General features: G+C 38.2%; 1 protein-coding gene across 1 annotated transcript; it reads right to left on the bottom strand.

Moving 5' to 3' along the window:
- Positions 1-1,538: 1,538 nt before the first annotated feature.
- aldocb (aldolase C, fructose-bisphosphate, b) lies at positions 1,539-19,623 on the bottom strand. Its single transcript, XM_056262176.1, has 9 exons — positions 19,491-19,623; positions 10,025-10,158; positions 7,436-7,647; positions 6,404-6,458; positions 6,157-6,317; positions 4,882-4,965; positions 4,598-4,772; positions 4,178-4,377; positions 1,539-1,827 (listed from the first exon to the last, which is right to left on the bottom strand). The coding sequence occupies exons 2-9, from the start codon at positions 10,134-10,136 to the stop codon at positions 1,735-1,737; spliced, it is 1,092 nt and encodes a 363-aa protein (XP_056118151.1). The 5' UTR covers positions 10,137-10,158; positions 19,491-19,623; the 3' UTR covers positions 1,539-1,734.
- Between the last annotated feature and the right edge of the window lie 718 nt (positions 19,624-20,341).

The raw sequence follows: 20,341 nt of genomic DNA, 5'->3' as shown, positions 1-20,341 counted from the left end.
CATCCATATGAATTGAGCGGTTTAGACATACATTTTCTGAGGAGACTCGATTGCTTTTATATGACAAACAGATGAATGTAGGCTTTTATCCACATATAAACATTGATCAGTGAACATAAACAGAAGCTCAATCGAACTTGCTAGACAAGCGAGAACAAGCTGCATTGGTTTTTGCATAGACATAATAAATATGTAACCATAATAAATGTATTTATTATGTCTATGGGTTTTTGTCTATGGTTTTTGTTGAAGTTCAAACAAGAATGAACCTCATTGGTTCTCGCACGTCAAGCCAACATGCTTGAGCTTCCGTTTTCCACAACTGATGTGAGTGAGTTGAATGTTTATGTGAATAAAAGCCTAAATTATCTGTTCATCATATAAAGCTATCGAGTCTCTTCAGAAAATTTTGGACTAAACCGCTCAATTCATATGGATTAGTTTTACGATCTCTTTAACTTTTTGAAGCGTCAAAGTGCTAGTTGTGTTGATGTCACTGAAGGGACAGAAAGCTCTCAGATTTCATCAAAAAGATCTTCATTAGTGTTCCAAAGATGTTTTTTAGGGGTTTTGTTGAGAAGGTGGCAAAATCAGTTTTAATGGGGAAGATATGTGTATTTGATGCATTTAAAACTTTTCATGCTAGGTTATTATTCTTTTAGGTAATATTTTAATCAAACATCTAATAGGTCTCACAACATAAAAACATTGGATTTGTGCCTCATAGAACTAAACATGCGTAAAATTCAGCAAATTGCTGGGGGTCAGTGGAGGAAAGCTGTAAAATAGGAAGAATGTGTAAATGTAAACTGTGGTGTTTGAAATACCTGCACAATATGGACAAAAAGAGGATCTGGGGTTTTACAGTATTTTTATTTTAGTTTTTACTATCTGACAGACAAAGTGCTCAGAGAACAACATCAAATCACAATATCACATTTTGTCAACAGAGCAGGGAGTGCTCCCCTTCCCAGAAGCTCCACAGTTTGGCCTGCTCCGCCGTTTACAACCAATACAAGTTTATTATTCATGTAGCATTGTCACAAATATGGGGAGGAAAGTGAGAGCATGATACACTCAAGCACACAACACAAGAGAATACAATTCTAAAATAACTGTCCTTGCTTTCAAACTAATATTGTTAGTATTTTATATTAAATTTCTTGAACCGTAATCACACATCCCAGAAAATGCATTAATATTATATGTGAAAACACAAAATAATATTCTGGATTCTGGAGTTAATAATTTATATTACTTAGTTTCATTTTCAATATGATAAACTGCCCTTGTTGGGTACACTGACCTGAAGTCCAGTACTCGCATCATCCACGCATCATTATGAGGCCATACTGCACTGAAAGGAATGTGACAAGTCAACTCGAGTGGCTGGTGCCTGAATTGGAATGACTTAAATTGGAATAATAATAAAAAAAGTCTGACATACATTGACATACATTTGCTAAGGGCCCACAAAAAAAATACTCTTTCCTTGTTTTTAGCATGAAACCACGCCTAGAACTCTTCAAAAACAAAAATAATCTTTGTACCTTTATTTTTCCCATTTCTGTTTCAAAGGTGTAATACATTTTAAATAGATATATAAGACATTGCAATGACAACCCTAAAGTACAGAAGACAGCGCAGGCCTGTGATTGGTTGGTGACAGGAAGGGTAGCAGCTGTGCATTATACTATTGGCTGGCGGAAACTGGAATGTTGGGATGCAGGATGTTCAGTAGGAATGATTGGCCACGTAAAGGGACTGTCCCGCTGCTCCACTGGTTACACTGGAGACGTACTTGCCCTGAGCAGCCAATCCATTAGCCTGAGGAAAGTTCACAAAGGTCAGTTTATGCTGCCTGAATCAGCAGTTTCAGACAGGCCTTACATTAAGGCTCAATCCCACTTCACCCCTCCGTTTTGCGCGTTCACGTCAAGGGGTAGGGTGTCCCGATTCTTGTTTAGATCGAGGGGTAGGGCGAAGGTGTAGGGCTACATAGCCCTCGAAACCAGTAGCACCTCAATGCAGTACATAAGATCCACGGGGAGGAGTCGGATCAAGATCCAAGGGGTGGAGATGGGTAGGATTAGGGGTGGGTTTAGGAATTAGGGGTGTGTTTAGGGATCAGGGGGCGGAGATGGGTAGGTTTAGGTATATGTAAGGTGGGAGGAGTTGGATCTGGATCCGACTCCTCCCTGTGGATTTCATGTTCTGCAGTGAGGACCATCTCCTCGAAACTGAGATTTTTCAGAGGCACACTCCAAACGGAGGGCTACAAGAAAGTTCGCAGAATACATCGCGAATCACCGGTGAGATGGCTTCACAAACGGTTAAACATTTAAATTTAGCGCCAGATGACACCACCGTGCACTTTATTTACTCTTATAATAATGATATAGTCATTTAAATTAAGAAATTGTATAACAAATTATCTTTCCGAAACAGAAAAGACATACATTTCGAGGAAGGAACGTTATAAGCATCATGTTTCCTCAAAGTTAAGAGCAGCTGCGCTGATTGTCAGTCGTTGTCATGGAGAAATCCTGTAAAAACTCCGTAACGGCAGAGCCATCGCTGACGACTGATGACGTATCGGGTTCATGAAGGGTTGTTCCATTTCGTAGGGGAATATTTCAACCCCTTGGCCCTTGTAACTCTGTTTTAAGGGCCAAGGGGTACACTCGAAAACAAGGGGTAGGGCCAAGGGGTGAATTGGGATTGAGCCTAACAACAAAACAATAATTGCAGATTCATATAGCTCTATTGTTATAAAATGTTGTATATTATATATAATACATTTATTATGTTATATTATTTTCCAGCTCATGTTCGTCAATCCATATATTTACCAGAAAACTGTGATTAAATTAGTGATATGATTGAGTGATGTAGCAAAATTTTGTACCGAAACGGCAAAAGAGAAATTCAAGTTTTAATTTAGTCGAAAACTAGGGCTACACGATAATGGTTAAAGTGAAAATCATGATTATTTTGCTCAAAAATTATAATCATGATTATTATTCACGATAAATAGTTTAGTAATTAAACAACCCTCTACAATGCGAGTAAATCACTCGCAAATGCGATCAAATTACATGAGGCGACTAAAAAATATTTAGTTAATTAGCCAATGGCTAGTAAATTGTACGATTATTGTCGCCTGTATTTGAAATGCAAAAAATAAGTTTAGCGCAGATATCATTTCATTGCCTGCTGAGCTTTACGCACCGTCGCTTGGCCGAGAGCACCCTCTGTCGCTTTCTCTCACACATGCGCACTCACATTGAGAGAAAGACAGAACTGTCACTGTCCCGATCGGAACAGTGCTGCGTCGTCATGAAAGTTTATCGTTTGGACGCATTATTAAGTCTTACCATTTTAAACATTCAAGCAAAATGCCAAGCGAAAAATAAGTTGTGAAAGCTGTACACAAATTTTACATCTGAAGCACGCACCCAGAAAGCCACGTCTGGCAGCACGTGATCACTGAATTGAGCTCTCTTTCACGTTGTCTTGCACTTGAATGGACAATTTCACACAAAATTGTCAAAATGCCCGGCTTTGGTTGGTTATGTCTTAAGTGAACGTAAACAGTCGAGAGAGAAAACGCAATGCAATTGCATGTAGTTTGATTAAACAGTCTGTGATAAAATAAGAACAAAGACTTGACTTTATTAGTGTTTGAAATGTTTATTTTATATTGATATTATATTTATGTTGATTTGTTTCATTTGCATTGTTCTTGCATTCCATGTAAAAAGTCTGGCGAGTAAAATAAAAAAAATGTACTAGCCAATAGAGACTCGAGCTTCAGTGTGTCCGTAGAGGGTTGTTAAATACAAATATTAATAATATTTGAAAGAAATTAGCATAAATAAAAGTTATGTTCAAAAACAGATTTCATAAAAAATCCTTTGCATTTAGGTAAAATTTAAAGTGTCACATTTACTAATGCTAAATCCAGTTATTTCAATAGGAATCCACGCAATCAGGAATTTTGCATGAGAGCAAGATTTCTCCACAGATTCAAGTTGGTAATGCAGATTTGCCACATTGACCAACAGAAAACTGCTTGGTTTGAAAGCGACTCTATTGACACTATAGACAAAAGACTATGGAGCTTATTTGGGTCATTTGAACGCACCTTAATGAGGAAATGATTTGAATAACTGACCTCAGCACGCTTGATGAACTCCTCTGTGGCGGCCTTCTCGTTGTCCTTGGACCCGCGCCAGGCGTTCAGGGCAGAGGCCTGCAGGGCACGTCCATAAGAGAAGGTGAGGGCCCAGGGTTTTTTCAGAGGGCAGGTGTTGATGGCGTTCAGGTTGATGGACGCCTCCTCCTCACTCTGACCTCCAGAGAGGAAGGTCACACCTGCCAGAGGAATTTCAAAACGGATTATGCAAATTTTCTAAAATGGGCCTGTGGTCTGACCACATACAGTAATGTTTACTGCTCACACTTTTTAAAAACATGATGTTTCCAGAAGTAACTACGTTATTGCGCTCTTCGTATTCTTAAATACCCAGCAACCTCATTCTTTAGGCCTCAAAACCAGTGAATCAAACAGCTGGTAGTTTCTCTATAGACTCACCTGTTACTGCGGGGGGAACGGTGCGGCGCAAGGCTGTCACTGTTGCCATGGCAATCTCCTGGTTGCTGTATTTGGTGGGGCAGGAGTGACCAGCTGTCACCATGTTGGGTTTCAGAAGAGTTCCCTCCAGATAGACATGATGGTCAGACAGGGCCTTGTAGCAGGCAGCAAGGACCTGGAAATACATGGGAAATAGGTAAAGTAAATGTAACCATGAATCATGCCACCTCCCATTAAAACAAGTTTAGTTGGAATGATATCATTTGATTTCACTTTTTACATACCTTCTCTGTAATATACTGGCAACGCTTCAAGTCATGGTCACCATCAGGTAAAATCTCTGGCTCCACAATGGGCACAATGCCATTCTGAAAAACAAAGACAATATTACGTATTAAGCTTATTTTATTTCAGTTAGTTACCAAGAGAATTTTTTTAGTTAAATATATATAGCTATTTTTTCAGCTTTTTTCAATTAACGATTTAGATAATGATTTTTAAAGGGTTAGTTTTTGATTCATATTGTTGATGAAATCTGAGAGATTTCTGTCCCCCCATTGACAGCTACGCAACTACTACTATGTCGTTTCTAAAAGCTCATAAAGAGGATGAATTGAGCGGTTTAATCCAAATTTTCTGAAGAGACTCGATCGTTTATATAATGAACAGATTTAATGTTATGCAGAACGTTTGAGCTTCCGCAGGAACCAATGAGGTTCATTCTTGTGTTAAGCAGCACGTTTGAGCTTCTGCAAGAACCAATGAGGTTCATTCTCATGTTACGCAGCACGTTTGAGCTTCTGCAAGAACCAATGAGGTTCATTCTCATGTTAAGCAGCACGTTTGAGCTTCTGCAAGAACCAATAAGGTTTGTTCTCACACATCAAGCCAGTACTGTCTAGCGAGACTGTCAATGGAGGGACAGAAATCTCTCAGATTTTGTTAAAAATATCTTCATTTGTGTTTTGAAGATGAATGAAAGTCTTACAGGTTTGGAACAACACGAGGGAGAGTAAATGACAGAATTTTCATTTTTGGACCTGAACTAAACCGTTAATAGTATTCATTTTAGTTAAAGGAGCTGTATGTAAGAAATTTATTTCAATTAATCATGAAATGGCCCTGATATGTCACTAGACATTAAGAAATCATGTACATTTCAAATACTTATATCACTGACAACAGTAGTCTGGCCAGGATATTGTCATTTAAAAAGTGCAGTTGCAGCCCTCAACTGATGTTGATGTTGTCATGTTGTGTTTTGGTCTGATGCTCCACCCTCCACCTATCTACCAATCACGAAGTCAGTAGTGTTGCGGCATCCGGGTTGCCAGCTCTGCTCTAGTTACCACAGCTGCAGCTCGTCACGTTCCTGCTGGATCCTGCAGCCGATCTGGCAACCTCGAGGCAGGGAGGAGGGGGAGGGGATACAACACTCTACAGTAATTTGACAGTGATTGCAGTACTAGTTTTGGCCACAATCTTACATACAGCTCCTTTAACAATAACAACACTGCTTTAAGATCAACACAAAGCTGGGCAAGACTTAAGAAGCTCACCTGCTGGCAGATGCTGGCGTAGCGAGCCAGGACGTTAGCGTTCTCCATGATGGCTAACTCTGAGGGTGTGGTCTCACTGATCTTCAGCACACTGCGCCACTTGGCAAAGTCTGCACCGTCTTTCTTATACTGAGCACAGCGTTCTGACAGGCCATCGAGCCCTTAAGACAAAACAGGTATCCCATTGACACAACACCATAACTGACATCCTTTTAAACAAATAAAATAGCGGTGACTGTAAGCTTACCCTGTGTTGTGGTCTCTCCGTTTGTTCCTGCCAGAGGGACGACACCTTTGTCAACCTGAAAAAGAGGACAACCTGCTTTAAAGATCAATCTGCTAATAATCCACTCCTAAAAAAGGAAATTGTTGAAACTTCTTTATTCACCTATAAACTATACATACAAAGCAATAATAGAAGTATAGTTTGGAATAATATTTCAAATGTACATTTACACAAATACATCTTCAAACAGATAAAAAGGTCTTGTACCAATTAGAATACTTGGCTGAGGCAAACATGAACAACCTCCATTAACCTGATAATCTTATTCTCAATCTTTTGCCTACTGTGTTATCTAAAAAATCTTCCCTCATACGTGTGTGTGTGTGTGTACCGGCCAAAAGTTCGGAAACATTACTACTTTTAATGTTTTTGAATCAGATCTTCAGAATCAGAAATCATTCTAATATGCTGATTTATCAACAAAAAAAGTTGAAAATAGTTGTGCAACCTAAATTTTTTATAACCTGTGATATTGTGTTCAGGATTCTTTGATGAATAAAGACTACCGTTTAAAAGTTTGGGGTCAGAATTGTTTTTTTGAAAGAAATTAATTTTTTTAAAGTTTGGGGTCAGAATTGTTTTTTTGAAAGAAATTAATTTTTTTTCCCAGCAAGGATGTGTTATATTGTTAAAATAAATAAAAATGTGTTAAACTGCACTGCAATTGGATTTGCATTACGTAAAACTAAACTGGGAGAAGAATAGAGTAAAATTTACAGTTACCAACACAATGTGTATCTGATATGAATAAAACACATCGTCAAATTATAATTGAAAGGATTGCTATTGCCGCTTCCAACAGTGTGCATTTTACACTATAAATGTATTTTTGTTTGCTAGTACTTATGTGTATTTAAATATCCGTGGTTGTAAACACTGAATAGTTGTGATTTATGACAAGGGCTGAGCACCAGCCAAAGCACATTTGAATTTAGCAGCTGATCACGTGACGCACTGGACGTTCTAATCACACCACTGTTATTGTTCTTGTACCTTGATTCCCACAACCATGCCCCTGTCCTTGATCAATTTGGCAAAGCATGTGCCATCATCAGCGTTCTGATAGAGGGTCTCGTGGAAGAAGATAACACCACCAATGCAGTTGTCAATGCGCTCGTCAGCAGAGAAAAGGAGCTGGCGATAAAGACGACGGTTCTCCTCTGTGTTCTCCACGCCGATTGGGTTCAGACGCTTTGCCATACTACCTACATAGACGCAGACATACATATCATTGTGTTAGAGCAGTGGTCTTCACAATTTTTTCCATGAGAGCCACACTGATAGACTAAGTCAATAGGAGAGCCACTTTTACCACAAAGTATCAAAAGTTACATCTAGTCATAATAAATACCATGTCTGCTTATCAATCGGTCATCCCTGAACATACAATATGCAAAGCAATAAATACAAAAGAGGGGGAAAAGATCATTCTTTATGATTTACCAGTCAAATTTGTAACTGAGACAAGATGATTTCCCTTAATGACAAAAAAGCAGGATTTCCAGAATATATTTAATGACCTTAAGTTATTTTTTTCCCTACATTAGCCCATCATGTATCCAACCATCCAAGAGCACATTCGGCGTTAAGAGCTGGAAAGTTAAACTGGCACCTCCGCAGTGAATCACTGGCATGCACAACTTTTGTTTCAATCGGACTGAATTCATTCCGACTGATGAATCTGAATGTAGCGTTTACATGAACGCTAAACATGTGATCGGGTTGATGTGCGTGTCACAAGCTTCAAATCGGAATTAATTTTTTGACATGTGCACACTGCACAAATATACAAAGTTTCCCACTGTTTGCGCTTATAACCACTCCTACATAGGTTCTTTATTTGTTTTAAAAAGTAGACATAATAATTTGGAGACAATGAGCATATGAACCATTGTGCAGTGCTGCTTATATTTATCACGCAGTAAAAATGCCCCTCCCCGCGCCCAAAACCAGTCGTCTGTGGATGAGAATCTGAAAAAGGACGTTGTCCTGCTCTACTTCACAGACGCGGAGAGTGATAGGAGAATTTTAGAATGACGGGACACTCATTTATATGACACTTTATTCAACAGGAAGACCAGCTCATTCCACGCGTCATATGTTGTCCTTACAGTTTCGGTTTTCAATTCGATCAAGAGTTTACATGTTCTCTCCATTGGATTAGAAAAGGAATAAACCACCCCTTTCAATCCGATCGAAATTATTTGTAATAGAGCTGACACTTTTTTAATGGTTTATGTTATAGCTAGTGGTCGACCGATATATCGCTAAGGCCAATATATCAGCCGATATTTGGCATTTTTAAAATATCGGCACTGGCCGATACGTTTTTCTGATTGGCCGATGTGTTGGAAGCAGGACTTTTATTTTGACGGCGCTCCAGACTTTTATTTTGACAGGCGGCAACAGCGCCTGAGAAGAGAATGGCAGCGCCTGATCACACAGCGCTCACTCACATTCTCCGTCTTCATTAGTTTACGATCTCTGTCAGTCATATCTAATACTTTGTTAGACAAAACTGGTAAACAAAGAAAGTAAATGGTATGCAAAAAAGTAAAGTGTTTGCTTTTATATTATTAGTAACAGAAAAGGCAAACAATCAGGCTAAAATAATTTCTCATTTACCGTCAACATTCAGCAAATGCACATCTACATCATTTAAACAAATCTCTGAATATCTATTAAACATTTAATTTCACAAACCTTACAGATTTAATCGAATCCAGCTGTGATATCTTGTGAAGTGTGCATTTGTAGCCTGCATAAAGTTACTGCGAGTGACGGTTGGTCCATGTGAAGTGAGTGAACGCGAACAGAAGATCAGCTTCACAGGAGACGCGTTCGAAAAACTTTAAATCCTTCATTTTAAAATATGCTGTGCTATATCCAGTTGCCCACTGTGTCATATTCATATCGTTTTCACTGTGTGCTGTATGTAAAATTAGCGTTACCTTGTCTTTATTTGAAAAAAATATGATTACCAGTGCGCACGAAATTACCAGATTACTGAGTGCCCTGTTACAGTGTTTACCTTTTTTATTCACATATTCATATATATTTAAGCAATTACTTTATTTGTGAAAAAAAACTGTAATTAGATGGCAACTTCTTGAATCTGCAATCCTAAGTATAAGCATGTTTATTTTAAAGATTTGTTTTCTAATTTATTAAATATTGATTAAAATAAATATAAAGTGTATATATATATATATATATATATATAAATATTGGCCTTATATCGGCCACCCTGCTCTCCAAGATATCGGCAATCAAAAAACCAACATCGGTCGACCACTAGTTATAGCCCTACTTGTTTTTAATGTTTTTATGAAATATCTGTATTGACTACATGATCATATCACCGTATTATTTACCGCCACGCGAGCCACAAATTAAAGCTTGGTGAGCTGCGCAATGAGTAACACTGTGTTAGAGGGACTGGCAGAAAGCAGACGTAGGTGATTCAGTCACTGTTTGCAGCATGTCTCGTTTTTCCACAGAATGACAGAACGTCAACCATCAAGGGGAGTAAATGATCAAACTGAATGTGTTACATTCATATACGGTGCAACCGTCACTGACCTGTGGACTCATCTGCAGCGAGGATGCCCTTCCCAGGAGCTACGATACGCTGTGCGATGTCCTGAAGCTCCTTCTTCTGCTCAGTAGTGAGTGCGGGGTACTGGTGCGTCATGATGTCTGTGGCTCAAAGTGACCTGCAACAGAGGAGACACGACTGTCACTTCATCCATCTCACCAGCAACTTCACATATTGGAACAAATCTGTGTCTATATAGAATAGATTATCTATCTATCCATCCATCCATCTATACACACACAGTAGTGGCCAAAACTCATGTCCTGCCTAGGAAAATTGACATTTTCATCCTTTATTTAAATATTAGTACAATTTGATAAAGATTTTGTAATTATATTATGTAGCTGTGCTTGGAATCAATTATGCCAAATTGTGCGGACATAATTTTTGGTCAGCCTGTCATTCAAGAATTTATGAAATTATGAACATGCAAAAGAGAGAACCAACGAAATATTAATAACTGGTTATGTTGTAGTCAATGCTTTTTTTCCCTAAGAGCTGATTTTTATGCATTTTATTTATTTTAAAATAGCTGTAGCTGTAGTTTGACTTTTATTTGCCAAATAATTTTGTCAAATAAATACATTACCCAAGTTTAGCATTTAGTTTTTCCTTCAAATTTTAAACAATTTAATATTTTCATTGTATTTAATTGAACTTGTAGAGTCATAAATAAACAAATATCAGTAAAAGAAAACACAGTAATATTGTGAAATATTATTACAACTTAAAAATAAGTTATTTTTTCAATCATGTATTATGTAATTATGCAATTTATTCCTGTGATGGCAAAGCTAAATTTTCAGCATCATTACTCCAGTCTTCAGTGTCACATAATCCTTCAGAAATCAGTCTAATATGCTGATTTTCTGTTTAAGAAACATTTATTTTACATGTTGAAAACAGTTGTTCAGCTCTTAATTTTAGAGTCAGAACATGACTCGAATGTGAAAGTGGCTGGCAGAGCTCCCGGCAGCTTAGAAACAGTCTCACACAAGGAACAATCCGTCTCCTGGAAACATCTAACTGCAGGCTATGAATTAACAGACTGAATAATGGAACACAGTTTTATCTAAAAGGGTTGGTTAATATTCCTGCCCACTCTCCTTCACAGCTCTTCAGTGAGGCTGAATTGCATAATGCAGACTAAAGCCAGCAGAGCAGTTTTATCTACTGCTGTTATGCAATCACAGCTCTCTAATCTCTGCTGTCAATCCCCAATGCGACTATCTGTTACTACTCACTTTTAGAGAGCTAGACTGACACAGCATTTCATTTAAAGGGCACGGATTATTACTTTAGCATCATTTTTAAAAGACTTATAATAGAAATTATTCATTTTAAAGAATATACTGTGCGACCTGAATGTAATGTTTTCGGACACTAAACTGTATGCAATTAAAAAATTGCAAACTGTAATACAATTTCAATTTAAATTAAGCAATTAGTTGAACTTGAGAGCTTTTTTGACCCACTTAAGTACATCTTTATATTTAATATCATAATTGCTTCTATAATCTTACATTGTACTACTGAATGTAGTGACAAGCATTTGTGGTAAACTAATCGTCATTATAAACAAAGCATTTATTTAATCAAGCTCCAAAAACGGCTCGTCTGGATATTGGGGAACTTGTGACGCCACATGGACAGATGCATTTGCATATGACTGCCTCCAGAACAAGACATCGACAAATAGTTATACATCATCACACCATAGGCCCCGCCCCCTGGCGTCCGGTCGCTTAATGTCTGACAGTTGCCTACACCGGATTTGAGCGTCGCGTCAAAAAGTAAATAGAACCCATTATAATCACCGATTCTGTCTACACTGGATACAGTATACAGATGCCCATTCACTTTCTGACGTATCTACGCGCTTGAGTCTGTCGACAATAGGGCTGTCACTTTACGTTCGAAAATCAACTGCACAATCGATCGGACCAACCAACACAAGTTTCTAAAACTAAAATAGGGAATAGATTTTAACGGCTTTTTTTTTTTTTTTTACACCAAAAATGTGTTTTAGGTGGACAGATCAATACAGTACACAGAACATGTAGGATGTTGGAAAATAACAACGTCTTTTCTGTTAACCAAATGCTTTTTAATATTCGCTATTACTTCAATGCAAGTGAACAAGCGCGCCGTTATTTGTTGCTTAGTGATGTGTGTGTGTTCAAGTAAGCCAGAAATGCGCAGATTCTGCGCAATACGCTGTATTTAATATATCATGAGGACTTACGAGTTGCGTATTTGCGCTAAATCCGCGCAGATTTGGCTTACACGAACTTCCCCAGCAAAGTGAGTAAACATAGAAACACGCCAAATTGGCTAGTGATTTGACAGCGTTACCCGCCAAAGTTAATTTTTACCCGCATTTGGCGGGTTGGAGGGTGTTAATTTCAATCCCTGAATGTTGCTCTCCTGTTTGTCATTGTGCACGAAACTTCACGCCAATAAATCATCAGAAATATTGTTGACTTGTGCATGTCTCAAGCGCCCTCTTTACGTTCGTCCTAATGCCTGTTAGTTGTCCGTGGATTTGCCTATATTTGGTGTTGAAAATGGAAACGTCTTTAGACATGGAAAATCAATTTTACAATCGATTCAATGAACACTTATGTCTCAAAAATCGAACAGGATTTTTTTCACAAAAGTGACAGCCCTAGTCGACAACAGGACAAATGGAAGAGTTAATTGAAGGGTAAAGGATTGTTCAATTTGACGCGCCCAGTTTAAACAGCTCGTTTGCTTCTCTGTACAGACTTTAGAAGGATACCAGCTTCAGGAACAAGTAGATGGTTTGTTTTCAATACCGTCCTGGATTGTGTCGGAGGATTATATGTTTATTCAGAGAATAGGACTGCAGATTGTTTTGTAAACCAGGCACAGATTAACAGAGTTCGCAATGAAACTTCTGTTGACAGATGAAGTAGTCAGCTGTATTGGATCTGCCAGCTGCATCACAAATAGTAGGTAAATGATTTTATGATGCTTTGTCTGTAAATGATGGTTTTATATACATAATGTTTTTAAAATACATACTCGCTTTGATACTATGCAATGATGTTAGCCAGTCATAACAGAGTTAAGCCAAAGTCCTTTTCAAGACAAGTCATTTCACTCGGCGGCCATCTTTGAAACCCCTCTCGGGCACGAAAGTGCAGCTCTTATCTCTTTGAATGGGGAAACATCAAATTCTCCAAAACTTTTCGCCAAGCTTACGATTAAATCTCATAATTGAAATTACCGATGAAATCTGACAACAACTGTCTCATCAATTTTGTTTCTACATTTGAATCACGACAGAAAACGTCATTTTTCAGGCTGGATCAAGCTAATGCGCAGTGGAAGTCTGACTGTCTCTATAGGAACCGGAGCTTCTAACGGCATCTGCAGTGACGCGATGACTTCACCAAATCGCCGATTGGCTCTTATTTAGAAGGCGGGGACTTAGCCTATTCCACCATATTGAGCGTTGCACTTTTCCCCATTCAAAACAATACGAGTGACGCGTCTTGTGTTATTCTATAGTTTTTGGTTAAGCCGCCCGTAAAAAAAATGGATCATTTCAGAAAGAGGGTCAGAATGAGGCTTGAAAATAATTGTTTTTCCACATGTATATTTGGGTTTTTTGTGTGTGCAAAAAACTTTATTTACATTAGAAGTGAACCTCAAGGAACATTAAAATAAAATAAAAATCCATGTCATAACCCCTTTAAAGCATGACAAATATTATTAAAACAATAATATAAAATGGAATTTACAAAGTGCACTTTTAAATGTATACTTGTTAAGTGTGTTAGACGTATGTTAAGAAGCAGTGATAAAAGTGGACTTTTGTTATATCATCAACAAGTACAGTTTTATAAGGTTTAAGGTACATTGCAAGCACAGATTCAATGAAATTAAATGCACTTCTTTTTCACAAAGGTTCTTTTCTCACTCTCAGCCACTCAGTCAGATTTTACCATATTTATGACTTGTATTTTAAACTGACTGCGCAGTTCACTGCTCATCTAAGGCCCCGTCCACACTACTGCGTTTTCGTTTAAAAACGGAGACCTTTTGCTACGTTTGCACCTCCCGTCCACACTAAAACGGCAAAAACGGAGACCCAAAACGGAGAAGTTTAGAAACGCTGCCGATCCGTTTTTCGTTTTGAAACTCCGGAGGGCGTTTTAGTGTAGACGGGTCAAGACGGAGGACTTTAGAAAAGCTGACGTAGTAGAGGCTCACGCTCGGCTCTATGATTGGGTGTCATCAGTCATGGCGTATATCTTTGCTAGCAGCTGTTGTACAAGTAAATTCTGCATTTTACAACGCTATAACTGCCTACATGCGCCGGAGTCAAGCTATTATTCGAGCGATCTGTGACAATTCTCGTGTGCAGCGGCGGCGTTGACCGTACATGGAGCGTCGGTTTGGGGTTAATCCAGAGCATGGTGGGATAATTTTATCAATGAAGTTGTGTTTACACCGGCACGCGCATGCCCAGTGTTGGTGAATGGTCACGTGATCCGCGTTTTCAGTCGTTTTAATGTGGACGGAGATCAATTCTAATACGCAGCTAAAACGCTGGTGTGGACGGAGATCGTATTCGATTTAATTCTCCGTTTCTAAACTAAAACGCAGTAGTGTGGATGGGGCCTAAATCTCTATCTATGTCTTAATAGTCTTCCCAGTTGAGTGCTCCCCCATCTCTATGCTGAATGGAACGAGCCTAAACCGGCACAAACTGGCTGGTCTGTGTTGATGTAAATCACAGTTGGATGCGCTCTGGCTATAAGCACACCAGTTTATGCACACAGAAAGAGAAACCTTTCACATATTGTCCTTAATTGAGATTCTACTGAAATGAATTAATGTGGGTTTTAACGAGAGACTAAACAAATCAGTTATTGGTTTCAAGCCGGTTGTTGTTTCTCTCTACATCTAGCATCTCAGCTACTGCTGTATTTCTGTGCTAGCAGATGGTTTATCACAGCATTACTGAAGTGACGGGGAAGCACACATCTCTGAAGCTCTGTGAATGATTCCAACTCGTTGGTTTTGTTGAACAATGGAAGTTTCCACTGGAAAACACAGCCTACGGCAGCCGCTCACCTCATTCATCACGCAATTTCAAATCTTTTGAGTTCTGCGAGGGATGTGTTACGGCACGCTTTTACCATTCCACTTCTTCACTCTGTAATAAAGGAGTCATGACTGTCTGGCTTTAGTTTGAGCAATGCTAATGCTAAAGGCCATGCTGTATTGGCTTCATTGGCAATGTGTTGTGTTTAAAGGACAAACAGAGGTCATTTTGATGTATGACCACAGTCAATGACCCGTGATGAATAGGTGTCCACTGGTCCTAATTCAAAGGGACCTTAATTTGCCCTTTGCTTGACAATTGTTGTCACATAAAGCATGGGATAATCTTAATGTGTACTAAACCTTATGTTTCCACGACGCAAACTGTACTTCAATACAGGTCCACATTTCAATTATATGTAACTTAACAAATAATTACATTTAATTAATTACATTATTATTTTATAATTAAATATTATTGATACATATTTGATCATTATTTGAATTTATTTATTTGTATTTTTGTATTGTTATTTAAATGTAATATTAGTCCTAGTCGAGTCCTAAAACTCACTTCACTGGGTAGCTTTTATGAGATTACTTTGTAATTGTTATTTTATATTGTGTTCTTGATAGCATGTTTTTATTTTGCATCTTTATGTATTTTTAATTTATTTTTGTAAATTGCTTTAAGATAAAGATGCTATAGAAAGTTTTTTTTTATTATTATACGATATTATTTAGACTGCTTGCTAATGTCAGTTTATTATGAGACATTTAATAGATGAGCTCCATTTAAACAACAGCTTCTACAGAAAACCACATTAGCTATCCATTTACAAAGCGTCATCAATGTTTGTAATGCAAGTGAATATATTTGATGAGTCTTGATGTCACTGTTTATTAGACACTGCGCTTCTAAATCATTTAGTAAATCACACTGTGGATCAAAGTAATGTCTACAAGACATCAATCTGATATAGGCTAATGCTTGAATATACAAGCTAAAAATAGCAGGATGGAGCAGCTAACTGGTCTATAATCAGTTATGGCTGTGAAGAACAACCCCTTCCGACTGTTGCTGACACCATTTACCAGTGCACATACAGTTCTAATGCTTCAGATCGAACTATAAAAAGAAAATGTTTTTTTTTTTTTTTATTAAAAAAAATATTTATATTTGGGAGGGACTGTGGGTGGCCTTGCAGAAGATGCTTCTCAAAGAAAATGCTTCAGGCTTAAGTGACAGCTGATTGTTTCAGTCTGTATCTCCTCGACAAGATCGGGTTTCTCTGCACCGCATCATGCGCAACTAGGGCTGGGTACCGAGTTCGGTACTTTTTAGGTACCGACCGAATTGCCTCGATACTACCGAGTATCGAAACATGTCTTGTTTTTCGGTACCACATTTCGGTACCTAAGTGGTTAATCTCGTCAACGTCAGTGAAACAATAAGCATGCAGCATTGGCTGTGGCGGAAAAACACTAGTTTACGCGGCTGCCCAGAGACGCGGCTCGTCGCACGTGAGGCTGCAGTGTGTGTGTGTGTGTGTGTGTGTGTAAGCGTGCGTCCCAACCCAGATAGATAGAAAATATGTGGAAATGATCCAAAGTGTACCTATGTCATGTGCCAGACTCGATGCCAGATGCACGCGATGCAATATTTTCGACAAGATCATTGCTGCCAAGACCGGCAACACGGTAAATCTAGGCACTGAAGCGCACAAAATACACTTGAGAGTAATGGTGTTCACATCGAACGCGAATAGAGCGTCAAATACGCGTCTATCGCATCTAGTTCGACGGTTGAATCTTTAGCTCGAGTTCAAATTTTTCAACTTGCGCGGAAGACGTTCGCGGCAAACGCGTCGCCCAATTCGCGTCATTCGCGACGCCCGGCGCGAATGATGCGTCTATTCGCGTCTTTGCATTGACTATGTATGTAATCTACTCGCACAAATAATTAAATTCGCGTTCGGTGTGAACACACCATTAGTAAACACTTGTTCATTAATAAACAATTAAAATATCTCCTTGCTATTGTTTCCACATCCATAATCATTAGGCTACTTTTGCCAGTGCTTTGCTGCAAGCTTCACGTGCAGGTATATATCCCGCCCCCCAGTAGCCTATATTTAATTTAATTCACATTTATGTGTATAGCATTTTTCACAATACATATCGTTTCAAAGCAGCTTTACAGAAAATGCATGTCTAAATTACAATTTAGAGTGATCTGTTATCAGAGGTGACAGTGTAATGCATTTCAATTAATTTTCATTCAGTTTCATCGTTAATTAATGCATTAAGTTAAAGCAGAAACAATGAGCTCATTGAAGTAAAGAATACATGTTGTTAAATGATTAGGAAACATAGAAAACTTTAGCATTGGTGCTTTTTTACATACTCAAAATATGAGTGTAAAAAAGTCCAACAAACTGAAAAAAAAATTAGGTAATGTTATATTGTTAAACCTGGTTACATAAAATTGGTATCGAAAAAAGTATCGTTCAGGAACCGGTATCGAAGTCAAGGTATCGGTATCGGTATCGGTACCGAACATTTTGTTACGATACCCAGCCCTATGCGCAACAGTGACCGCCCATTTTTCGAGACAGGGATATCTGCAGGTTGGAGTAATGGGTGAAATGCTACAACAGAAACAAACCCCCAACCCTCCCCCCACACCCTAACAGGCAGTCTTTGCGACAATTTATCACGGCCAGAACAGATAAAAATTCAGAAAAAAAGATGTAGGGCAGGACTTGATCTTGTCCACCTGGAATTTATTGGATGGTTATGGTTTGCTATTGGTCGATCTCACGTGATACATTAAGAGAAGTCGTTGCTAGGGTGAGAAGTTATTTTGATTAAAGATTATGAGGGCAGATTCATTTAAAAAATGATGTATTGTACACAGATAAATAATTTATATTAAAAATGACATCTTAATGACATCAATTTCAATATTGCAAAATATTCCTTAATTTACTAATAGCAGTTTGAGAGTGTCTGCTCAGTTCCTTAGCAACTATTTCAGTTTCCATTTTAACACTGACTTCTCTGATTGGTGGATTTCACTTCAGGAGTATGGGTAGTGTAGTTCTTTACAGAGTAATTTGACTACTAAACTATTTATTTTAAATATAAATAACACTGACTTGTCAAAACCACTTTCTCAATGGCGAAAAATGACACGATGCGTCAATAGGCCAAGAAACATATCACATGTTCTTCTTCAAACAGATGTATTATGCATGGAATTACACTGGTCATGCAAAATATATAAGATATTACATAAAAGAAAAATAAGCGTCAAAGGCCACCGTTTAGAGAACCGTACATAACCTAGCTTAGTCTTCATCATCAGCTTAGCCCGTTTAACCTTGATACATGTACAGCTGTGTCCTCAGAGAGGAGAGACACCATCTTCAGCACGTATACACGTCACGCGACAGGATGATGAGGGAACACAGCACGCGTGATTCATTACAAACATTCTGCACTGCTGTGACGCACCGCGATGCGCGCGTGCTGCGTTCTACTTGCGTCGGTAACAGTGTAGATGGGATGTTAAAGCGACCTAAGGGGAACATTTAGAGTGATGGACATCTTTGACAGATCCCAAATTGGATGAAAATAGTTTTAATAGCGCTTTCGAGAGGATGGGATGTTGTGAGGATGTGTATTAAATCAGAAGGACACTTTTCATCACGTTAGCTCACATCCGCTAGGCTAAGCTACACTGATGTAGAAATGCCTACGTGCAGATCGGCCACACTCCCTTCTGCAGACACCAGTCTCATCCGTGATGCTGTATAGACCTACGCATGAATATGATGCTTTTATTTGCGTATTCTGTGAAATAAACATTGTTCGGGTTCGGTTTGTCAGTTAGCTACACTAACGTTAAATATACGGAAGAGAGAGAGAGATGATGATGGTGTCGTCACCCGTGATCAGGATGACATTGAATGTCGACATGATGATGTTGTCTCTATATAGTTGCTTTTTGAGTAAAAAAATGAACATTTCACGCCGAAATGAATGAGACCTGCTTTTATATGTTGTATCATCATAGCACCATGATGGAGAAGGCGGTTGATAACTAAATGAGAACCACCTGTCGGATGACGCATTAACTTGACATAAAAGCAAATAAACGTTTTTTTTTATAGTGAATTTAAACACACACACACACACACGTTTTAAGTACAATTCAGAAGGAATAAACAAAATTATATTCAACATCAAAAATTATCTGATAAAATAAATGACATGCCATCTATGAAAGTTGCAGTGTCACTACAATTACACACACACACACACATATATATATATTTATTTAAATTAAATAATTTACTCACTTACCTGCTAAGGAGAGTGATTCAAAAGATGCCCTGATGTCGACAGCCTCCAGTTTCAATGCCGCAACGCAACGTGACCGCTTAGAAAAAGCAACCCACATAGGGGCGTGGCTTTGGTCACGACCTTATTGTAATAATAGTTAATATTCATGATCCTTTAAAGTGACCTCGCACGTCCACATTACATAGCTTGAGGTGTGTTTACGAGCACGTAGGCTTTTTAAAAAGTCAAATGAAAAAATTCAGAATAAATAGCTAGTTAGTCAATGTAAAAAGAAAGAAAATTATAACATTTGCAATACAACATTTCTTTTTTCTTACAGAACATTTGTCTATTAAATTAATTATACAATATCCACCACTATAGGTATTAGATAAACCAATTAATGATTGGTTATATTTAAAAAAAGGCTTCTTTTATCTAGTATGGAAAAAAGTGTTTTTGTAACTCAATAATAGCAGTAGCTGAAACTGCAGTGCTGTGTCCCTGCTGGGCGGAGCTTTTAAAATGACCACATACAGCATCAATAACAATATTGAATGAAAAAAAGAAACATTTTACTACATTTCTTCCCCTTTCTTTGCTTAGTATTTAATAAAGGATCACTGGTGTCAGGCATTCTGGGCGTAAAACAAGAACTGTCATTCCAGGAAAACAAAGTTATTCATGCATACATGGGCAGTGACCCAACCAGGCCTAAAGCATTGGCTAAAACAACAATAGGAACAATAAAGCCAATAGGAAAATCAGTATATATCAGCATTATGCAAATACAATGAACAGTGCTAAGCATATTATTTCATATAAAAGTATAGATGTCCACTTTTTGGGATTTTACCATTTTTCTATTAACA

This window comes from Rhinichthys klamathensis, unplaced genomic scaffold (assembly GCF_029890125.1).
Source record: "Rhinichthys klamathensis goyatoka isolate OS25496 unplaced genomic scaffold, OSU_Roscu_1.1 h1tg000191l_1, whole genome shotgun sequence".
Lineage (NCBI taxonomy): Eukaryota > Metazoa > Chordata > Actinopteri > Cypriniformes > Leuciscidae > Rhinichthys > Rhinichthys klamathensis.
The sequence above is the reverse complement of the archived record's forward strand: the minus strand, read 5'-3'. Positions and strand labels throughout refer to the sequence as shown.